Source organism: Sceloporus occidentalis, unplaced genomic scaffold (assembly GCF_023333645.1).
Source record: "Sceloporus occidentalis isolate IW3139 unplaced genomic scaffold, rSceOcc1.0.p SCAF_10, whole genome shotgun sequence".
Lineage (NCBI taxonomy): Eukaryota > Metazoa > Chordata > Lepidosauria > Squamata > Phrynosomatidae > Sceloporus > Sceloporus occidentalis.
In genome coordinates, this window is record NW_028316990.1 from 24208450 (window position 1) to 24229744 (window position 21295).

The 21295-nt window shown below is 44.8% G+C and overlaps 1 protein-coding gene across 1 annotated transcript in view; it reads left to right on the forward strand.

Annotated features, from left to right (window-relative positions):
* Positions 1 to 21295, forward strand: part of LOC149306226 (lipase maturation factor 1-like) — a 92701-nt gene that overhangs the window by 47417 nt on the left and 23989 nt on the right. Inside the window, exon 4 of the mRNA XM_089539995.1 lies at positions 14445 to 14612. Within this exon, the coding sequence (XP_089396121.1) occupies positions 14445 to 14612 (168 nt within the window). The remainder of the gene's footprint in view (positions 1 to 14444; positions 14613 to 21295) is intronic.

Sequence of the window (21295 nt, forward strand, 5' to 3'; positions counted from 1 at the left end):
TTCTGTTTATTGTTCCTGTTGATGTTTATTAATGTGGTTTCTGGTTAGTTGGTGGTGCTTGTTTTTATTTGACTGGCATACAAGAAGGTACATTAATATACTGATTAAGGAATTCTTGAACTCCTTCCCACCGGTTTACTGCGCAAAGGCAGATGTCGAATGTCGAGAGCAGGCCTATAAACAACGTTGGCATCAGGATGAAAGATGTGGGGCTGGAACAAGCTACTCACTAATATCAGCCCCAATTAATCGCAAAATTGGAACCTGACGTGTCTGGATAGTTGGCGGTTTCTTTCCTGCATTGAGTCAGAGCGCATGATGAACATTTCATGGCAGGTGAAGGGTCCACCGATTTGGAGAGCCTTCCCTCTTGTGATCTGTGGTTGGCAACCAGTGGCAGATCTTGTGCCTGTGAGGTGGTGGGTCCATCCTGGGGTTTAATCCAAGCTTTAATCCAAGATGCTGAACCTGTTTTGGAAAAAAGCTTCCACAGTTTGGATTGCTTCCCTAAAGTTTGGGTGCCACATTGGGAGGCTGGGAAATATGGATCATAGAAGGATCATCCTTGGAGTGGTGCAGTCAATCCAATTCTAGGCTGCATCAACAATAGTGTCCGAAATGAGGGTAGCAATAGTACTACTTCATACTACATTGGTCAGATGTCATCTGGAATCCTGTGTCCAGTTCTGGGCACCACAATTCAGATGAGAGCAACCAATTGCGTAAAAGATTCAGAAACCAAGACCCATGAGGAATGTTTGAAGGAATTTGGTTTGTTTAGCCTGGAGAACAGAAAAGGAAGAGGTGAAAAGATATCCATCTTTACATAACCAAATGGCTGTCAAATGGAAGGTGGGTCAAGGTTGTTTTCTTCTGTTTTGGATCATAGGACCTGAAAAAAATGGTTGCAATGACAAGAAAGGAGATTCCAACTAAGCATAAGGAAGAACGTCTTGATGGTAAAAGCTGTTCAATAGGGGAATGGACTCCCTTGGATGGTTGTGGATTCTTCTTCTTTTTGAATAGAGGTTGAATGGATGTTTTAGCAGTGGATTCCTACATCTCAGGGGGTTGGGGAAGGCAGCCCTTGCAATCCCTTCCAACGCAATGATTCTTTGATTCTAATGGTACTTTACTTTTTCTCCTTCTGAAAGTCAGAATCCAAGTGTATAGGAAAAGTTGGCATAGGCCCTTGGTGTTTTAGGCACCCTGAGTTGTATTTGGGACTGAGGTTGATGTGATGTATCCCTCGACCACGCATGGTCACTGGGAAACATGCCTTGTTTTCCAATAGTTTACTTTGGAAGTGACACAACCAACATGTTGAGATTCATATCAAGAACGCTAGAGATATTGGCGTGTTTTGGCCACGATGTTTTAATACTGAATCCCATTGAGCTTCTGATGAAAACGCAATGATCGGGGGGGGGGGGGGTCGCTGTAGCTCCCAGACAAAAATGAAGGGCCTGGGACCCTGCTTTAATTAAATCTGAAGTGCTCATAAATTCCGCTCATTTTTCATTAGCACTCCGTATCAGGAAACCTGGCTTCTGGTATTTGGAATTTAATAAGGCAATCTCCATGGCCTGGATCCAATAACTTCTGGCTGGTTAAATCTATTAATGGGTGAGAAATTACTTAATTTGCCTCTCCTGTTTCGCCTGATGTTAACCAGATTCACAACCTGAGCTGCTCAGGTTGAGACAGTTGCAGCGCAAGAGCTTTGAATGCGCTTCTAGTAGTTCTTGGAGAGGTTTTCGCCTCCGACTTGGATACTGGCACGGTCACGGGTATTGTTTTCCAGGGGAACTAGATAAGGAACAGCGCCTGGATTTCTTTTATTTTTATTTTTATTTCCCCCCCTTTTAAGCAGGCTTGGTTTTTTTTGCTTTGGAGAAGTTGTCACTTAAATCCATGCTGGAGAAGCTCAGTCTTGCCTCCGGGGCCTGTTTGCAAAGAGGAAGCAGTTTAGAAATAATACACCACTTTTATTTTACATAAGAACTGCTTGGGGTTTCTAGCATCTGTTTTTCATTTAGGGAGAAGGAGAGGGAGAATTCCAAAAGACAAGAGGGCAAACATTTCTGTCCCCCTCCCCTCATTTTCCATGTATCATGTCTTCTTGGATATTCGTTTTAAGAAGCCGTGATACAAAAGCCTTTCTTAAGGGCTTCCCTTTCTTTGACATAATATTGCCTTTCATAACCGGAGATACCTGTTATTGTTGTTAATTCATTTCGAGTGCAATGGACAATGGTTCTTGGGACCCCAAAGTGTGGCCCATGAAGTCTTCTCAAGTCCCCAGACCAATGTGTCAGGAGGCATTACCATTTTTGTGCCGTACAGGTTTAATCTCTTATCTGGAATTCCAAAATCTGAACTAATCCAAAAAACAACATGGTTTTCCATGGGTAGCAGAGGTAGTGACACCTTTGTTTTCCGATGGTTCATTGTACACTGACTTTGTCTCGTGCACAAAATTGTTTGGAAATATTGTACAAAATTACTTTCCAGCTATGTGTATAAGGCGTATAAGAAACATAAATGACTTTTGTGTTAAGACTTGGATCCCATCTCCAAGATATCTCATTATGTACGTACAGTTTGCCCTCCTTATCCATGGATTCTTTATCCACGGTTTCAACCATCTGTGGCTGGTATGTTTTGCCTAGGGAAGAGAAGGTCAAGAGGGGGCATGATAGCCATGTTTCAATATTGGAAAGGATGCCATATTGTGGATGGAGAACACTTGTTTTCTGCAGCTGCGGAGACTAGGACATGGAACAATGGATGCAAACGACAGGAAAAGAGATTCCACCTAAACATTAGGAAGAACCTCCTGAGAGTAAGAGTTATTTGGTGGTAGAATATGTGGCTTCAGAGAGTGGTGGAGTCTCCTTTGTAAGTTTTTAAACAGAGGATGGGTGGACATCTGTCAGGATGATTTTGATGGTGTATTTCTGCGTAGCAGAATGGGGTTGGATTGGATAGCCTTTGGGGTCTTTTCCTCTTCCTCTATGATACTATAGGTGGAAAGAGTCCTTGTGGGATGAGAAATCTGGCGGAAAAAACAGTCAACTTGGTAATACACGAAACCAGTATTTCCATCTCGGTAAGAGCTTTGACCTCTTGGCGATGAGTCTTGGTATCAACCGGTCAAGTCCTTTCGGCCCAGAAAATAACCACAGGCTCGAGACGTTCTCCAAAGCCTGCCAGGATTGACGAAGCCGTGGTTTCAATTATTTCAAACGGAGGAGGGCCGAGCGGAGGGGGGTAGCGCTGGGAGGAGGCCTGTATTTATTGGAAACATCTGGGGCCAACTGGGACTCCTCTTATCAAAGTTTGCCTTAACCGCTTGTGAGTGAAGTGGTGGCATGTTTGGTTTTTGGCAAGGCTACGGGTTACGTCTCTCCCGCTCTTCTCTGCCCCCTTCATGATGAAATCCAGGGCTTACGGGGCTCTGCTGTTGTGACAGTAGCTTTAATTCTGCTGAAATTCCAGATGCTTAGAAAGACGTCCAAGCCAAAAGAAGCTCGACCTCAACTGCTCATTTGGTACCTTGTGGAAAATGAGGATTTCCTCCCATAGTGGTTGGAGTGTTGGACCATGACCCCATGGAGTTCAGAATTCGAATCCCAGCTCAGCCGTGTAAACCCACTGGATGCCCTTGGGCAAGTCACACTCTCTCAACCTCAGAGGTTGGTAAGGGCAAACCACCTCTGAAGAAACTTGCCAAGAAAAAACCTTGATAGGTTCGCTTCTTCCCAGGGTTTTCCTTTCAGGATATGTTCAGAGTGGTTTTATCATTGCCTTCCTCTGAGACTGAGAAAGTGTGACTTGCCCAGGGTGACCTAGTGGGTTTCCGTGACCAAGTGGGAATTCGAACCCTGATTCATGCCACTGATATTGAGACTTGGTTTCTCTTTTCTCTTCATTGTAATGCTCCTCAAACTCACTACTGATCATCTGAGCAGTTCAAGTCATTGGGAAGAAGATTTTAAAAATCTTCCCCTAAAATGGTCCTTTCACCTTAATAAATGCAAATAGTCATGTGTTGAGTTATTAAAAGGGGGAAGCATGGGTAATATGAGGATCACCTTTAACCTCCAGCTTCCTCCGACCTCCTGCCTCGCCATTGTTTGTCTCTGGCGTAAACTATTGCTTGGTTCATAAATTAAGAGCGACTCCCTGCTAGTGGCTTAATGCAGCCCAGGTTTCAGGTCCTTCCGTCTTGGAGTAGGAAGGGGATCCCAGCCGGGCTTGGTACTTCAGCTGATAGATTTTGCAGAAACGGACAATCTGTCCAGTTTGATTAGAGGAAGTTTCTGTGATTCTGCTGTCCCCCGTGATATTTGCCACATTGTCATCCACGTTTTCCTTTCTTCAGCCTCAAAACTATTATTTACGGTTGTTGCTGTTGTGTGCCTTCAAGTCATTTCTGTCATGGGCTTTTCTTGGAAAGATTTGTTCAGAGCGGGTTTGTTTTTGCAGGCTGAGAGTGTGTGACTTGTCCAAAGTCATGACGGGGTTTATGGTGACCCTAAGGCGAGTCTGTTATGGGGTTTTCTTGGCAAGATTTGTTCAGAGCGGGTTTGTCTTTGTAGGCTGAAAGTATGCGACTTGACCTAGTGGATTTCCATGGCCAAGCAGGGATTTGAACCCAGATCTCCAGAGTCATAGTCCAATGCTCAAACTGCAACACCATGTTGGCTCCATTATTATTACTACTACTACTACTACTACTACTTATCCTAGGACTTTTCTCCGAGGGTGGGAGACAAAGCGATAATAACAATGAACAAGTACCTACTTTGAGGTCATTATGGGAGTAGCATGTTTTGTTCACTGGGGAGAGTTCCAGGCTGAAATGAAGATACCCCAAGACAGTATTTGAATCAGGGATCTCAAAGTTCATATCCCTCCATGAGTTTCCAAACCTTGCGAAACCAAAAGGCCTCCCCATGCGGACACAACAGGGCACCTTCGTCCTCCTTTTAATTGCCTCCTTGCCTCTCCAAAGGTCCTGCCCAAGGGATGCATTAGCTGGCTTTGTTAAAAAAAATGGGTTTCTTTCTTTCTTTCTTTGCCCTTGGTTTAACTACAAGTGGGACGGTAGCGAAGGCGATATTTTTAATAAGGAGCCCTTCAGTGCGAGGAGGTGCGGAAAGTAATTTGTCCGGCTGCCAGACTCCAGAAAGAATGGCCATTTTGTTCTTGGCTTTACCTGCAAACGCCGGAGAAGACGGAGAGGGGCCATGGTCCGTGTTCCCCGGCTCGACATGCTGATTTATTGAAATTGGACCCTGAAAAATGTAACTCTGCTTGGTGCAGCATGACATGAAATTTCTAGGGGAAATATACAATTGGCATGGCGATTACCTTCTCCCCTCCCATCCAGCTGGACCGTCTTCCACATTTTACTGCGCAGAACAAACATTTAAATCAGGCCCAGATTATTCCCGTCTTGGCGCTCCTGTCCTTGGCTGCTCTTGTTCAGCATCTCTCTCCTCTCTGGGACTTCCATCTTTACTGGGTTTTCTGCCTTATCTCCACTTGTGATCCTTAAACTCTAAACCTAAAGGAAGGGCTTGTTTGCTAACCTTATTCTTTACAATCTCACTCTCTTGTGGCTTAGGAAGGTTGGCTTTATAGCTTGGTCAAGTTGCTTGCCTAATTCCCCGCCACAAGAGGGGCAGAAGCAGTACTTAGGATGGAAAAAGGAGGAGAGTAGGGGTGCATCTACACTGTAGAAATAACGCAGTTTGACACCACTTTGTGCTGCAGTTCCATCTATGGAATTCTGAGATTTGGGGTTTGACAAAGTCTTTACCATTCTCTATGCTGGTGCACCACTAAACTGTAAATCCCAGGATTCTGTCGGATGGAGCCATGGTGGTTAAATTGGGGTCAGACTTCATTATTGCATCTAATTTTTGCATCTACACTATAGATGCATCCTTGTTAGCAAAAATGTGATGCGGTCAGCCCCATCTTTGGTGGAACCCCCTTGGCTTCATTGGTCATGGCCCCATCAGCCCCAGTTGCTTAAGAAATACTGGACCGATTGCAGAAAATTACTTTTCATGTAATGTGAGTGATGCTGCCCTTGCTTTTACTCTGGCAATGAGGAAGTTTAGCAATTTTTTTCCTGCCGCGAGAAAGTGTGTAAAAACTTTCAAAGCCTATTCGCAATTCGGGACTTAGTGTGCGCAAAATTCACATGTGGCTGTTTTTGTGCAGAAAACAGGTTTCCTTCTGAGCAGGGAACGTCATTTTCTGTGCCACAATTAACACACGACAGGCAGACGGTTCAAAGGCATAGGAGTGAGCGCTGACTTAAAAGTTGGCCACTACACCCGAGGGCAGAAAGAGAGCATTGTTTATGTATCCCAAAAGGGTTAAACGTTTTGGAGAGAGTTGCTTCTCCGCACCACTCCTCTGAATTTAGCTCAGTTGTTTCCCATTAGAAAGGGGGGCATCCCTGAGCCTTGGAAACATGGGCCAAGTTCCTTTTCCCCCATCCACCCCCCCCCGTGTTAAATATGTTGCAACCAGCACCGCAGCACAACTGGCACCAGCCTTGACCACAAGTAGCCGTGAAAATAAACATTCTAGGTCTTAACTGACAGGCAGAGAGGCTGGGAGAAATGGGACGGCATGCCGGGGAATATTAAATCCTTTGCAAGTAGGGCCGGCCCTTGCAAGGCAAACATCCCTGTACCCTTCTTTTATGACCTTTTTAATTCTACTCTGGCTTGCTAGCCTCAATGAGGCCAGTGTTTGGGACAGGCAGGTTGGGAGGCTGGCATGCTGGGATGGAAGAAGACCTGGTGCCAGCGGTATGGATAGTTATGTTCGCAATGCAGCCCCTAAGTCTTCTCTTGGGTCAACAGGGAGCTGGGCAGTTTGGCGACGGTGACTTGAGACTGAAAGGAGAAGCTTGTCTCCTGGCCTTGCTTCTGGGCTTCCTAGAGGCACCTGGATGGCCACTGTAAGTAACAGGAGCCCAAACTAGGGAGCCTCTTCACTAGAGTTTGAGAAGGTTTCATGCTGGAACTACAAGTTCCTAGTACAGTGGGTGGGCAACTCCGGAAGACCAGGGAACCATATTAGCCATCCAGGAGACTTTGGAGGTCTGCACTACCCCACTGCACCTATTCCTTAATATATATATATATGTGTGTGTATGTGTGTGTGTGTGTGTGTGTGTGTGTGTACACAGTTGCCCCTCCATATCCACAAACTTGAGATGCATGGAGTTGAAAATTGCATAGGGGCGATCACCATTAACAGCAATGGGGCGTGTGCTCTGCATGCATGTGCCCCATTCAAGCCTATAGGGCTTGAATAGGTCTTGAAACTTGCAGGGGAGGTCTGGAATGGATCTCCCACGAGTCCCAAGGGCCAAGTGTGTGTGTGTGTGTGTGTGCCTTCTAGGGAACATGGAGGCTATTTTGGGGTGTTCCTGGATCCCCAGAACACACTCTGAGATAACCCCTCCCACATTTTTTTGGGAAAAAAAACATTTTGTTTTGATCTCTAGAGGTTTAGGAAGGCTCCAAACATGGTAGAAATGCCATCCACACCTCTAAAAATCTATTTATTTATTTATTTTGGAATTTGAGAACCTAAATGGGTTTGCAAAAATGGCCTGTGGGCCACATTTTGCCCACTCCCCGGACTCTCTAGCTAGATACATCCATCCAGACCATCAGGTTTAAGGCGGACAATGTATAGAAGGCCCTTGGTATCTTTTGGGGTTTGGTTCCAGGACCCACAGTGGATACCGAAATTGGTGGATGCTCAAGTCCTATTAAATATAATGACATAGTAAAATGGTGTCCCTTATATAAAATGGAAAATTCAAAGTTTGCTTTTTGGGAATATATATATGTGTATATATTTTTATACATATATTCAAGCCATGGATGGTTGCAACTGTGGATGAAGAATCCATGACCGCAGAGGGCTGACTGTATATTTCATTAATAAGCTTTTTAACTTCTTGATATGGCCAGAGCTCCACAAATAAGAAACAACTATACAAATCGCACAATGGATAGCAACTCCTTTGAGAAACCTGACTTACAGAAAACCAATTGCTGCAATGGCTTTATCAGCAAGAGAAGGTCTTTGGTTTTAAGACAACCTTGTATGAATCTGGACAGACTGCACTTTGGTATGGGCTCTCCCCAGCTGCCCTCGTCCCACCCCCAAACCCAGCATCTTTCATTTGAAAGTTGGTTTTTAAAACAGAGCAGTGTCCCAGTTGAGGGAATTCGCCGTTGAACAAGGTAGCAAGGGTTCCTTAACGGTACAATTTGCTCTTTGTGAAACACGCTTTATGAAAGCGCCTACTGTTCCCCCGTCACTTTATGGCACTCGAGGGTGAAAATTATCCAGACCCCCAAACGCCCAAATCTAAACACAGCCACGAGCCGTTAGACTTCCCTTAAGTAAACCTCCGTCCCCACCGCCCCGTCCCCCGATTTTTTTGGATGGGGGGCTGGTGATTTTGGCCGGCTCCTCCATGCGTCATATTTATGATGCTACAAAAATCATTCAGACGGAGTCGAGGGCTGCAAAACAGGGTTTTAAATGGGATTGGAAGGGGGGGGGGGAAGAGACGGCTTGTGAAAGAAGGTGGCCTGTTTCTCCCCCTCCCTATTTTCCCTATAGACTGGTAGCAATGTAATTAAAGCAAAATTTAAGTGTCATTATTTTGTGTAGGTAGGACAGAAGGCAATAAAGTTCCCCGTTATTTAGTAATTGGGGTAAGGGCAGGAAGGGAGGCATGTATGTGCCAGCAGAAAATACATGTCCCATGGACCATGTCTCCACATATGAGATTTCCCGCTTTCTGGGATCTGTAAGAGAGGTCCTTGTCTCAGTCCCACCACCTTCACAGTTACAGTTAGTGACGACATGAAATAGGGCCTTCTTGGTGGTTTCCCCTAGACTCTGGACCTCTTTCCTTAGGGAGGCTAGAATTGCCTCCTTCCCAGCTGTCCTTCTTATGTTACTAATGCCTATCAATTTTTGAACTGCACATTTTTTCCAACTGCGCATTTCCCCCCAGTTGAATCCTGGGATCTGTTGTTTGGTGAAGCACCCAAGCTCTCTGACAGAGAAGGCTAAACAGCTCACAAACCTAACATCCCAGAACTGTGTCAAACAACAAATCTTAGGATTCCTTAGGATGAAGCCTCGATACCATTAAGGTGGTATCCAACTTCTGCATTTATGTTGCATCCTTTTATTTTCATCAAAGAAAGGGGCAGTAGTTGATTTTCCAAAGAGATTTGTTTGGATTCCACCAATGGAAACGTTGAATCCACTGTAGGTTTGAAACTGAACTTCAAATCAGCTGTCCAAGGTGTCCAAAACCTAAAATAAGGTCAGGGGCTTCAACAGCTCCTTTGAAGTTCCAACTAGAATCAGGAATGGATATAGGGACCACCAGCTGCTGTTGGGCATAGAAGGGCTCCTTGTACCTTGCGGTCATTTTTATCTTTGGCCGAGCCGTGTTCTTGCGCAGCTAAGGATGACCACACTTTCCATGTGCCCCACACCAGCCCCTGACACAGCTTCTGTGGGGAAGAGGAAGGCCTTGCTCCAAACACAAACAGAAGCCTGCCTTACAAATATCACCTATTTATTCTAGGCATTCCTGGGGAAAGCACAGAGCTAAAATTACACCGCTGCGAACCATGGATTCATTCAGGCTATTTATTTGTTCAGGATCCCTGAAAAATATTTTAAGAGTCTGCAGCAGCTCTGGATGGGAGAACAGAGAATCTGCAACTATTGGCATTCAAGGGTCTTTGGTTTTCTGATTTTGGCACCCCATCTTGGTCGCCTCCTTTTCATTCCTCTCCCCCCAACATCCCAGATTGCAGGGATTGCTCTGTCTGTCTTGCAAAATGGAGGGGAGGGCAGGTCAAGAAATACTGATGTGAGACCATCGGCCATAATGGTTAAAAAGCCTTGGTGCAGGTGGGGATGCTTGGAGATGGATCTGGGCCATTGTCCTGCTTGCAAAGGTTGCTCATCAGATATCAATGGGCATTCTTCTTTTGATGCCACGGCTAAAAGACAGAGGCTGTGGATGCTGGTGTCTTCCATGAGAATGGGGCAGACCTTCTGCTCCACTATTCATCCATCTAATCTGACCTTCTTAAACCCGAAACCTGCTCGGCCTCTTAGCTCGAAAAAACCCACACAAAACCACGGATGCCGGCCGTGAAAGCCTTCGACTTCACAAACTTACTCCATCTTTGGTATGACATCCTTTCATATATTCAAACAGGGATATCATATCACCACTTAACCTTCTCTTCTCCAGCCTAAACATACCCAGTTCCTTAACCTTGTAGGACATGGTTTCCAGACCTTGCATCATTTTAGTTGCCGTCAGGAAATTCTTCCTAATGTTTAAGTGGAATCTCTTTTCCTCTAGTTTGAACCCGTTGCTCTGTGTCCTTGTCTCCGGAGCAGCAGAAAACAAGCTTGCTCCTTCGTCGATATGGCATCCTTCTAATATTTAAGCAGGGCTATTATGTCACCCCTTAGCCTTCCTTTCTGCAGACTAAATATACACAGCTCCCTACGATGCTCCTCTTAAAGGTTTCCAGACCTTTCACCATTTTGGTCTGAGTCATGAACAGGATGTCAGGCACTGTTTCGGCAGATGGCAGACAGCGAAGACAGCAAAGCAGGTCAGCTGGGAGTATACCTGAGATCCCATCATCATCCAATAAAGTCCCAAGCCCATCTTTGAGGCCTACACACTTATGTGTAAATTTACAGCGCTTTATAAATAAAGGTTAATAATAATAATAATAATAATAATAATAATAATAACGTGCATGGAAAGATGGACTCTTCTTGCCTGGCTTCGAAATCCAGGCTTTGGGTTGGTAAACAAGGTTGCGGGAATGGGTTAAAAATGAACCGACAGATTTTTACCCGCACAGAGTCCTGCTTTCTATACAAGTGTGTGTATATATGTAGTGTACATCTGAAGTTTATTTTGGTCCTTGGGGAAAGTGGCGCGGCAGTGCGTCTCTAGTAAATTGCTGGCATTTTACGGTCGCTCTTGCACCCCAGACCCACAGCCAGTGCCTTGGCTCATTCGTCTGTCTCCACTTGGGCAGGATCCTTGACTATTCCCATTGATGGCTCTGGGGAGCCCAGCCCTGCGAAAGCTCGCAGGGTAATATTTAAAAATAAATTAAGAAATTAAAATGAGGAAAGCCTCTCTGGAGACGTAATTATTTGGATGCTTCCTTCCCCGGGAACCGCCTCCTCCCACTCCTCTTTGCAAACAAATAAAAACAGCAGAGATCAGATCTCTTTCTATGTCTGCTTTCATGCAGGAGCCTGGCTGTTTCGGGGTTTTTTGAATTTTATTTTAAATAGCTTTTATTGGACTTCTGTTTGTTTACTGCAAACTTTTCAGAAGTTTGGGGTGGAAAGGGAGGTATATATATAGTTCTGGCTACTGTCTAGGAGCAGATACAGGCCAACGTTGCATTAGCTTAATGGATTAAAGGATGCTGGGTTTATATTTTTAATAGCTTCATTCTGTGAAACTTTAGCTGTTATCTGTTTCAGAGTTTGGTTAAGGCAGCATCTGCACTGCAGAATCATGCAGTTTCACAGCACTTTAACTGCCATGGGTCAATGCTATGGAATGCTGGGATTCGTGGTTTTGTAAGATATTTAGCCTCCCCTGTCAAAGAGCTCTGGTGTCACGACAAATTATGATTCCCAGATTTCCATAGCACTGAGTCATTGGAGTTAAAGTGGTGTCAAACTGGATTATTTCTGCAGTGCAGATGCAGCCTAAGGTACCTTGACTTCCAGACTGAATACCATCATCATCATCATCGTCGTCGTCGTCGTCATCCTGTAGATAGAAGCTGCAACAGCCACAACAATAACAATGGATATTAATAATTAATAATAATAATATTACAGGTTGAGTTGAGTCTCCCTTATCTGGAAATCTGAAACATTCCCCAAACCAACGCTTTTTTGATGGGTGGCAGAGGTAGGGACATCTTTGCTTTCAGTGTACACAAACTTGCCAAGAAAACCCCAAAATAGGTTCGCCTTAGGGTCATCATAAGTCGGAAACGACTTGAAGGTCTGCATCAACAACAACAACAACAAATTGGGAGAATTGTGGACAGACAAGACTCTTAGCAATTTGGGATTTATTCCACCTGGAAAATGCACATTGATTTAAAAAAATTGCATAGAAGAGATCTGAGCCTCATGCATGGAAAATGTAATTGATTAAATTCAGGGGGGTTTGGTTGTGGGATGTCCAATGTTTTGTAGTTATAGTGATTATTTGTGTGATGTCTAATGATGTTACGTTTATTAGTGCATTTGTTTTTTTATCTTTTAATGGAAAATAATAAAAAGCATTGGGGGGAAAAACTGGGCCGAGAGCAACATCCCTTTTCAGAAAAACCCATGTTTTCTGCAAAGACAGTTTTTCAATTTTGGTGCAAAAAGCCGAGTGTGGCGTTGGTGGTGCTTTTGCAGAAGAAGTCTCGCATTGCCAATGGCTGTTTTTCCTTACAATGGGGAGGAAGGAAAAATGCCAGATGATTCATTCTAGCCTTCGCGAGGAGGATTCAACATCCCCGAGGTAGAAAACGTCAGCTCCATCTTCTGCCGTTTGGACATCCAACCTAACTCAAACCGGTTCCCATCGGGGAGGTAGGATGGCGTCAGCCTCGAAGCAACCTATCTGGGGCTTTGACCCCCGGATGTAGGAATCCCCTGACCTCCTGCTCTCTTGGCGCAGGGCTTGGCAAAGCTCTGTGACCCCTTGGCCGGCTTCATCCTGTCCTAGTGTCAGCGGAAGGAAGGATGCTGCGGTCTGGTATCCCAAGGGAAATCCAAGCCCTAGAAAGCCCCAGTATGATTAATTCCAGCTTTGCAAGTCAGGAATTGCATTAGTTACAGTGTTTTTGTGCAGAGGGAGCCAAGGCAAGTCTTATTACGCGCAACGTAATCTTATTCCCCCCTCGCCCTGTTTGTTTGTATGTGTATGTGCGTTCTGGTTTGTTTTGATATATATATATATATATATATATATATATATATATATATATATATCCCTTAAAGATGCAAACCATTTAAAGATGTGTTGCGTCTCCTTCAATTATCGTCGGCCTTTCTGGCCATCTCTGTTTTTGCTGTCAGGGTTGTTATTGTTATTGTTATTGTTATTTCTAAACAAAGCAAAACAAAAACAAAAGGCTGTTAATGAATAGAGGCTGCGCTAAGTATGCTAAGCTGCGTCGCTCTCGACGTGGCTCTTGGAGTCGGGGAGCTCGCAATTGCGCTGATGTTTTCCAGCACCGCACGGTTCGTGATAAAGGTCTTGACTTTGCGCCAGATGACAGCTCTGGATCATTTAGTCACAGCGGCGCGAGGGAAACGCAGCCCGCAACCAGCTCTTGGAGAAGTTCCTGCCTTGGATCATAACTGAAACGTTCATTGTTCGATAAGCAGGAGATCTTTACTGCTTCCTCAGTGCATGACTTTAGACCTCAAAGATGCATTGCAGGGAGTAGTGTGGGGAGAAATGGAATATCTTGGAATATATATATTGGATGGGTTGGGGGAGAAATGGACATGTTGCATTGAGGGGAATAGAATACAGACATAGCTGTGTTAGTCTGAAAAATCAATCTGCAAAGGGATCTTGCAGCACTTTTGAAACTTCACGAAATGATAGAGTTGGAAGGGACCCCAAGGGCCATGCAGTCCAACCCCATTCTGTCATGCAGGAACTCACAATCAAAGCACCCCCAACAAATGGCCATAGTCGTTTCAGTCTAAAATATCAGTATGCAAAGGGCTCTTGTAGCACCTTTGTGTAAAAGACATTATAGCACAAGCTTTCATAGACTTGGTGTACAACATCTTAGGAAATAGACCAAATCTACAAAAGCTTATGCCCCAACGGCTTTTGCTCAGATAGTCTCAGAGGTGCTACAAGACTCCTCTGCATACTGATATCCCAGGACAGTACAGGATTAGAGCAATCTAGCAGGTAACTCCAAGTCCCTCACCAAACTACATATTGCAAGATTCTGCCAAGAAATCAGTTGAGTATGTAACTCAAAGTCCCATACTAAAGTGCATTCCCCAGGATGCTGTAGGATTAAAGCAATTGGGTATGTAACGCCAAGTCCCACACCAAACTACATTTAACTGAAAAAGAGAAGTTGGTAGCATGAGCTTTCATTGACTTGAGCCTACTTCTTCAGATGCATGGGTTATGATAGAGTTGCGCTTGAGCTGTGGCTTGTCCTGAACTTCTGCAGCAAGAATCATATCTCCTTTCATTCCCTTGGCTCCCTTGTTTCTAGTTCCCTTCCCAGCTGATGTTTGTTCTGGTTCTTCTTTTCTTCTAGACCCAGCCCGTACCCAACCCTATCGCCTACTACATGCACCGGTCTCCGGTGTGGTTCCACCAGTTTGAGACGCTCTTCAACCACTTCATTGAGCTGGTCGTGCCCTTCTTGCTGTTCTTGGGACGGCGCATGTGCATCGTTCATGGAGTCCTGCAGATTCTCTTCCAGGTGAGGATGAGCATGTTGGCTTCCCAGCCAAGTTTTCTTCCAGAATAAGTATGCGTATATGTATCTGTGGTCTAATCTGCACCACAGAATTAATGCATCTTGACCCTGCTTGAATGACTTCTTTGATCATAATCCTGCAACGTATATCTGCAGGCCATTTTCTGGATTCTCATAGTCCCCCCCTTGCCTCCCATTCCTCTACCTTGCCTTAATGGCTATTTCTTTTTTAATGTGTATATAAAGCTACCTCCGTAATGAAATAGGTTGGCCAGTCTCCCACTTTCTTTATGAGCTGCATGGCTTCGGTGACACCCGAGAGCTGGGCAGTAGCAGCTCTGGGCTTTTATAGGCAAGTACACATGGTATATAAACTAGAGAGCAACGCATGTGTAAATTCGGTTGGTACGCCATAAAAATGCTGATTGCATTTTTTGTGAGCCAGGAGCTGTGTTTGCTGAACCCATCATGAGCCCCCCCCCCCCCTTTGAAACATCCCGTTGTGTCTGGTGGGCTGCCATACGGGACTCATTTATTTGTCTTCCTTGCCTTTCCCATCCTAAGGCCCTCCAAGTTCCAGCTGCCATCCTAACCCAGTTTTTGAAACCCATTTGATTTTGGGATCAAAGCAAAAGCAACACCTTTCCTTCCTGTAGATTTGAGGTGAAGCATTGCACCCTCTAGGGGATCTGGGGTTGCAATTCTGACATTGTTCTGACATTTTTGGGTGACAGGGCTAGGGCCCCGCACTTTGGACCTTGGTGGGATGCATGTGACCCGTGAACCATTCAGTCCCCATCTTTGTTTTAAGCAGAAATTTATAGAGCTGAGATCGGGTGTGCATCTGCCCTGCAGAAATAATGGAGTTTTGACACCCCTATAAGTGCTGTAGCTCCATCCTATGGAATCCTGGGATTTGTAGTTGTGCCAGTCCATTTTACCACCATGGCATAATGGTTTGAGCACTGGACTGGAACACTGGGAGACCAAGGTTCGAATCTTGGCTTGGCCATGGAAACCCAGGGTGGTGTAATGGTTTGAGCATTGGACTGGGACACTGGGAGACCCGGGTTCATATCCCAGCTTGGCCATGGAAACCCAGGGTGGTGTAATGGTTTGAGCATTGGACTGCGACACTGGGAGACCTGGGTTCATATCCCAGCTTGGCCATGGAAACCCAGGGTGGTGTAATGGTTTGAGCATTGGACTGGGACACTGGGAGACCAGGGTTTGAATCCCAGCTTGGCCACTGAAACCCACTGTGTGACCTTGGACAAGTCACACTCTCTCAGCCTCAGAGGATGACAACTGCAGCCTCTCTCAGAAGAAACGTGCCAAGAAAACCATATGATAGGTTTTCCTTAGGGTCACTGTAAGTTGGAAATGACTTGAAGGCACACTACAACAGGAACAACAAGTTCTTTAGCTTTCTCTGCAAAGGAATGCCGGTCCCTCAACAAACTACAAATCCCAGTTATCTGTGACATGGAGCCATGACAGTTAAAGTGGTGTCAAACTGCATTATTGCTACAACATAGATGCACCCTGGGATTCACTGGCAGGCAGCTGTTCTCTGCCTGATGGCTACTTTTGGCAACCTGGACCAAAACGTGTGGACCTCCGCTGTCTATTCAGGGAGTGAAAATCTTTACATAAAATAAAAGAAACGAAAGCAAGCAAGTACAAATCCCTTAACTAGCAATGGAGTCATTTGTTTGCCACCATGGGGAGAAGGAAATTTCACAAGTCTTAACCAAGTAGCCAGTCGGCTCCCTAAAAGGAAACAGTGCGCAATGGCGGACGCATAATGGTCCATTGTTACAACACATTCATCTTATTGCCTTTTAATTGACATTTTATGGACAGTTTGCAATTACTGAGTGACTTTTGTTTCCCCAAGGAGTCTACCGAGGGAGAGCCGGGTCCCCATGTAGCTCCCTTGCAGCCAAAGGATTTTTAAAACAAGAGGCTTCTGTTTATTCCATATTTACCATTCGTTTCTTCATTCGAAATGACTTTTATTGATGGCACTTCTGCTCGGCAGGGGAAACAATAAAGTTTAATGTCAATATCCCACTTAATTCTGCTTTTCAAGATTTTAATTGACATTACATGCAAGGTTTTATTGGACATTTTTATAATTGTTATTGGAGTCATGGTGGCTAGGCTCGGTTAACTATATATTTTGTTCCAGGTGAGCCGGTGGGACCCATAGAAAAACTGCTGCGTTTGGAGTTCCCAAAGTCCCTGCCCTTGCCTCACACCAATTTAATGGGTGTACCTGCTCTCAAAGTCTCAGTATTACAAACACAAACACAACTGACACACACACACATAGGTTGGCTGCTGCAAGACAGGGATGAAGCTTTACCAGAAAAAGTAACAGTGCCCACCTTAGGGTGCTGCTATGTTGCAGAATTAATACAGTTTGACATCACTTTAATTGTCATGGTTCCATCCTAGGGAAGCTTGGGATTTGTAGTTTGCTGTGGCCCCAGAGCTCTCTGACAGAGAAGGCTAAAGGTCTCACCGAACAACAGATCCCAGAATCGTGTAGCGTTGAGCCACGTCGGTTAAAGTGGTGCCAAACTGCATTCATTCTGCAATGCACAATGCAGCCTTAGGGAGAAATTCTGCTGTCTTTTTTGTCCTCTGTTGGCAATATGGCGTTGCACAAATCTTGCTCCTTCAAAATGGGTGGAGTTGTGCAATCTTGTATGGTCGCCTTTTGGTGGTTTAGATTCCTGATGCGATGTGCATTTGCACTATGCCGTTGCAGCAGTTTGAAACCGCTCTAGCTGCCATGGCTCTATCTTGAGATTTGTCATTTGGGAAGGTACTTAGCATCCTCTGCGAGGAAACTCTGGCCCACTCCCCTGAATGAATGAAGAGTATCTTTGTGTGCTGCATATATTTAGCCAGGAGAAGAGAAGGTTAAAGGGGGGCATGAAAGCCGTGTTTAAATATTAGAAGGGATGTCCGATTGAAGATGGAGCAAACTTGTTTTCTGCTCCTCCAGAGAATAGAACATGGAGCAATGGATGCAAACTACAGGAAAAGAGATTCCACTTAAATATTAGGAAGAACTTCCAGATGGTAAGACTTCTTTAGCATTAGAGTTGTTTAGCAGAGAATTCTAAGTCCCTATCCAAATTACAGGACTCAAGATTCTGTAGAATCAAATCATAGGATCCTAGAATTGGAAGAGAACCCAAGGGTCATCCAGTCCAAATCCATTGTGCCATGCAGGAATACACAATCAAAGCCCTCCCGACAGATAGCCATCCATCCTCTGTTTGGAAACCTCCAAAGAAGGAGACTCCACCACTCTCCAAGGCAGACTCTTCCAGTGTCCAACAGCTCTTACCATCAAGATGTTCTTCCCAATGTTAGGTAAAATCTCTTTTCTTGTAGTTTGAATCCATTGCTCCATATCTTCGTCTCTGGAGCAACAAGTTTGCTCCATCCTCAATATGACATCCCTTCAAATATTGAAACACCGTTGTCATATCACCCCTTAACCTTTATGTCACCTGTCGACCTTCTCCAGGCTAAACATACCCAACTCCCTAAAGCACTCCTTATAGCGCTTGGTGGTTTCCAGACCCTTTACCATTTTGGTGTTCCTCCTCTGGACATGCTCCAGCTTCTCAACATCCTTCTTGAATTGTGGGGCCCAGAACTGGACACTGAATTCCAGGTGAGGTCTGACCAAAGCAGAATAGAGCGGTGCTACTACTTCCCTTGATCTAGACACTGTTGACTGGAGCCATAGCAGTTAAAATATATCAGCCTGCTAGAATGGTGTAGCATCATCCTTGGTTGTTGATTTTTGCCAACTGGGGATAATGGGAGATGTAGCCCAACTCATCTGAGAGAGGGCACCAAGTGGGTAATGGTCACTGTGCTGCTTTTAGACATTATCTGGACTCTTGGAGGGTGTATCAAAGTTCAGTGTTATGTTGGCAATACAATTCCTCCTTAACTCAATGCAGATATCTGGGCGAATGGAGGGGATATTATTGTATACCGAATATTATGTACAGAGATTGTTGTATATAGGGTTTCATTTGCATCACAAATTATTTTGCTTGGTCTTCAGAGAGTTTTCTGGATAAAATCTTGGTATAGACTTTGCTAGCAGTGCAAACAAACAAGAAAGGGGAAAAAACAACAACAATGGAGACACGAATACATTCCACAGCAAAAATAGTGGCAGACAAAGATTTGGAGTAGATCGTCTGTGCCCTCAAATTTAGACAAGCAGCAGGGAGAAATCCTGCAGAATCTTATGCAGATGTTCATTTTATTGCCAGACCCCTACACAGAATTGTCTTGTTTCCCCTTTTTTGGAGCAGTTGGTGGCATGAACTGGGGAACCAGAAACCAGTAATCTACCCCTATTCCATGATTCCGCTTTCTGCTTTACCCTAGTTCTTCAAAACAAAAGTACATCCCAAACCCAGCAACATTGAGCAGAAGTGGGATAGATGGGCTAGACTCAGCAGAGAGTATGGTGCATACCTTTCGTAATATAATTGACCCTTGATATCCGCTGGGACTTGGTTCCAAGTGGATACCAAAATCTATGGATGCTCAAGTCCCATTAAATGCAATGGCACAGTAAAATGGTGTGCCTTATATAAAATGGCAAAAAATAAGGTTTTTGTAATTTATATATTTCTTAATGTTTCCAAGCCATGGATGGTTGAATCGGTGGATAAAGAATCTGTAAATTTGGAGAGATGAGTGTATAGATCTGTCCTAGCGCAGGTGAAGACAGAAATGAGGAGGAAGGTGTGCCTCTGACTGACAGCCAGCCAGCCAGCCAGTAATCCTTCCAGAGCCACAGTAATGGTTCCCGATCCGGTAGCGCAGCTGCTCTCCTCGCTTGCCAAGAGACCAGGTGCCTTTGCAGGAACTCCTTGGCATGCCAAGCCAGCCATTAGCCAACTGCCTCTCATGTATTTCCTCAGTGCTGACAGCTCAAGGGAAGTGAAAGGAAGAGAGGCGCATCCTTGTGGTTCTCCTCATTTTTAAATTACCATAAGTGTCATCGCAGTGCAAGACTGCAACATTTTCAGAGTGGCGATGGAGAAGGAAGAGTAGGAAAGGTGTCCCTTGAACACTTGGATCGTGAAGCAGAAAACTTTTGCCAAGTTGTTGCAGTGGAAATGTTCCAAAACTGTAGCCCTGTTGCTGTGTTCTTTAAGATCTGCCTGTCTGTTGATCCTGCTGTCACACCTTAGGAGTTGGCAGATTTACGTTGCCATATGTTCTTCTAGCCTGGAATCTGGCAAAATGGGCTGCCGCCATGAAAGCTTGCTTGAAGGCCATGCAAAATGAGTTAGCATTGGAAATGTGAGCCAGCGCTTTTGGTCGGGTTTGCTGCCCCCGTGGAAGTTAATCCATTGCCTTGTTAAGGAATCTAGTTACTTTGTAACGTATGGAGACACCAGTGGGGTTCTCCAACACATGTGTGGAGCATGTTGTTTGACCTGAGGTTAGGTTTTCAAGTGGTTAGGTCACTAAAGTGGAAATGCAAGCCCAACATTGCAGGAGCAAGCTTCCACCTTGGTCCATGAAGTGGACTGGTTGTCACATGTCTTTCCTGTTTTTGCATTTGTGTCAAACATGGTTAGCAAATTCCATCAGAAATGTTCCATGTGCATGGCCCATTTTCCTCTCCTCCCCATAATGCGACTTTCCATTCTTAACAGTGCTGCTGCACCAGGCGTCAGGTTTGCAGCAGGATTTTGGGCACCACCCAAAGGCTCTGCTCCTCAGGCCATGCAACCTCATGCTATGCACATTGCTGCACCATGGCCAGGGCCTGAAGAAGCTGGAGAAAGTATTTTCATAGACTGAAAGCCTGAGAGATCTCATAGGGAGAACCAGTCAGGAAGCCAACAGGCACATGATGAACTCTTTCTCTTACTTTCTCCATCCTCCTTCTTGTGCATATGCCAACATGCCACTACCCCACCCCATGGCACATCCCACATCTACAGGATCCTGGGATTTGTACTTTGTGTGATATTTAGCCTTCTCTCTCAGAGAGTTCTGGTGCCATCACAAACTCCAAATCTCAGGATCCCATAGCATGGAGCCATAGCAGCTAAAGTGGTGCCAAGCTACATTAATGCTGCAATGTGGCAGCAGCCTGAGACTGTTTTATTTTCCAAGCCATTTTAAGATTCTTCATGTCAGCAATCTTTCTCTTTTGCAACTAGCATGGCTTGGCTTGGACTTTTGTTTTACATATGACAGTGTTTTTCATCTTTGTTGCTGATTTTTATCTTGGTTTTTTTTAATGCCTTGGCCCTTGTTGTTGCTTTATTGTTTGACTCCGGTCTTATGTTTGTGTTTTAGACACACATGCAGATATGTTCAGTGATCCAAAAGTACAATAAATAAATAAATTGTACTGCCAGGGATGGAGACAAGACCAAGAGGGATTTGCTCTTGTTGTTGCTGTTGTGTGCCTTCAAGTTGTTTCCGACTTATGGCGACCCTAAGGAGAACCTACCATGGGTTTCCTTGGCAAGATTTATTCAGAGAGGGTTTGCCTTTCATTCCAGTGAGGCTGAGAGGGTCGGACTTGCCTAAGGTTTCCATGGCTGAGTGGCGATTCGAACCCCTGTCTCCCCAAAATGGACTCAAAATGCCATACAATATAAGTTTAA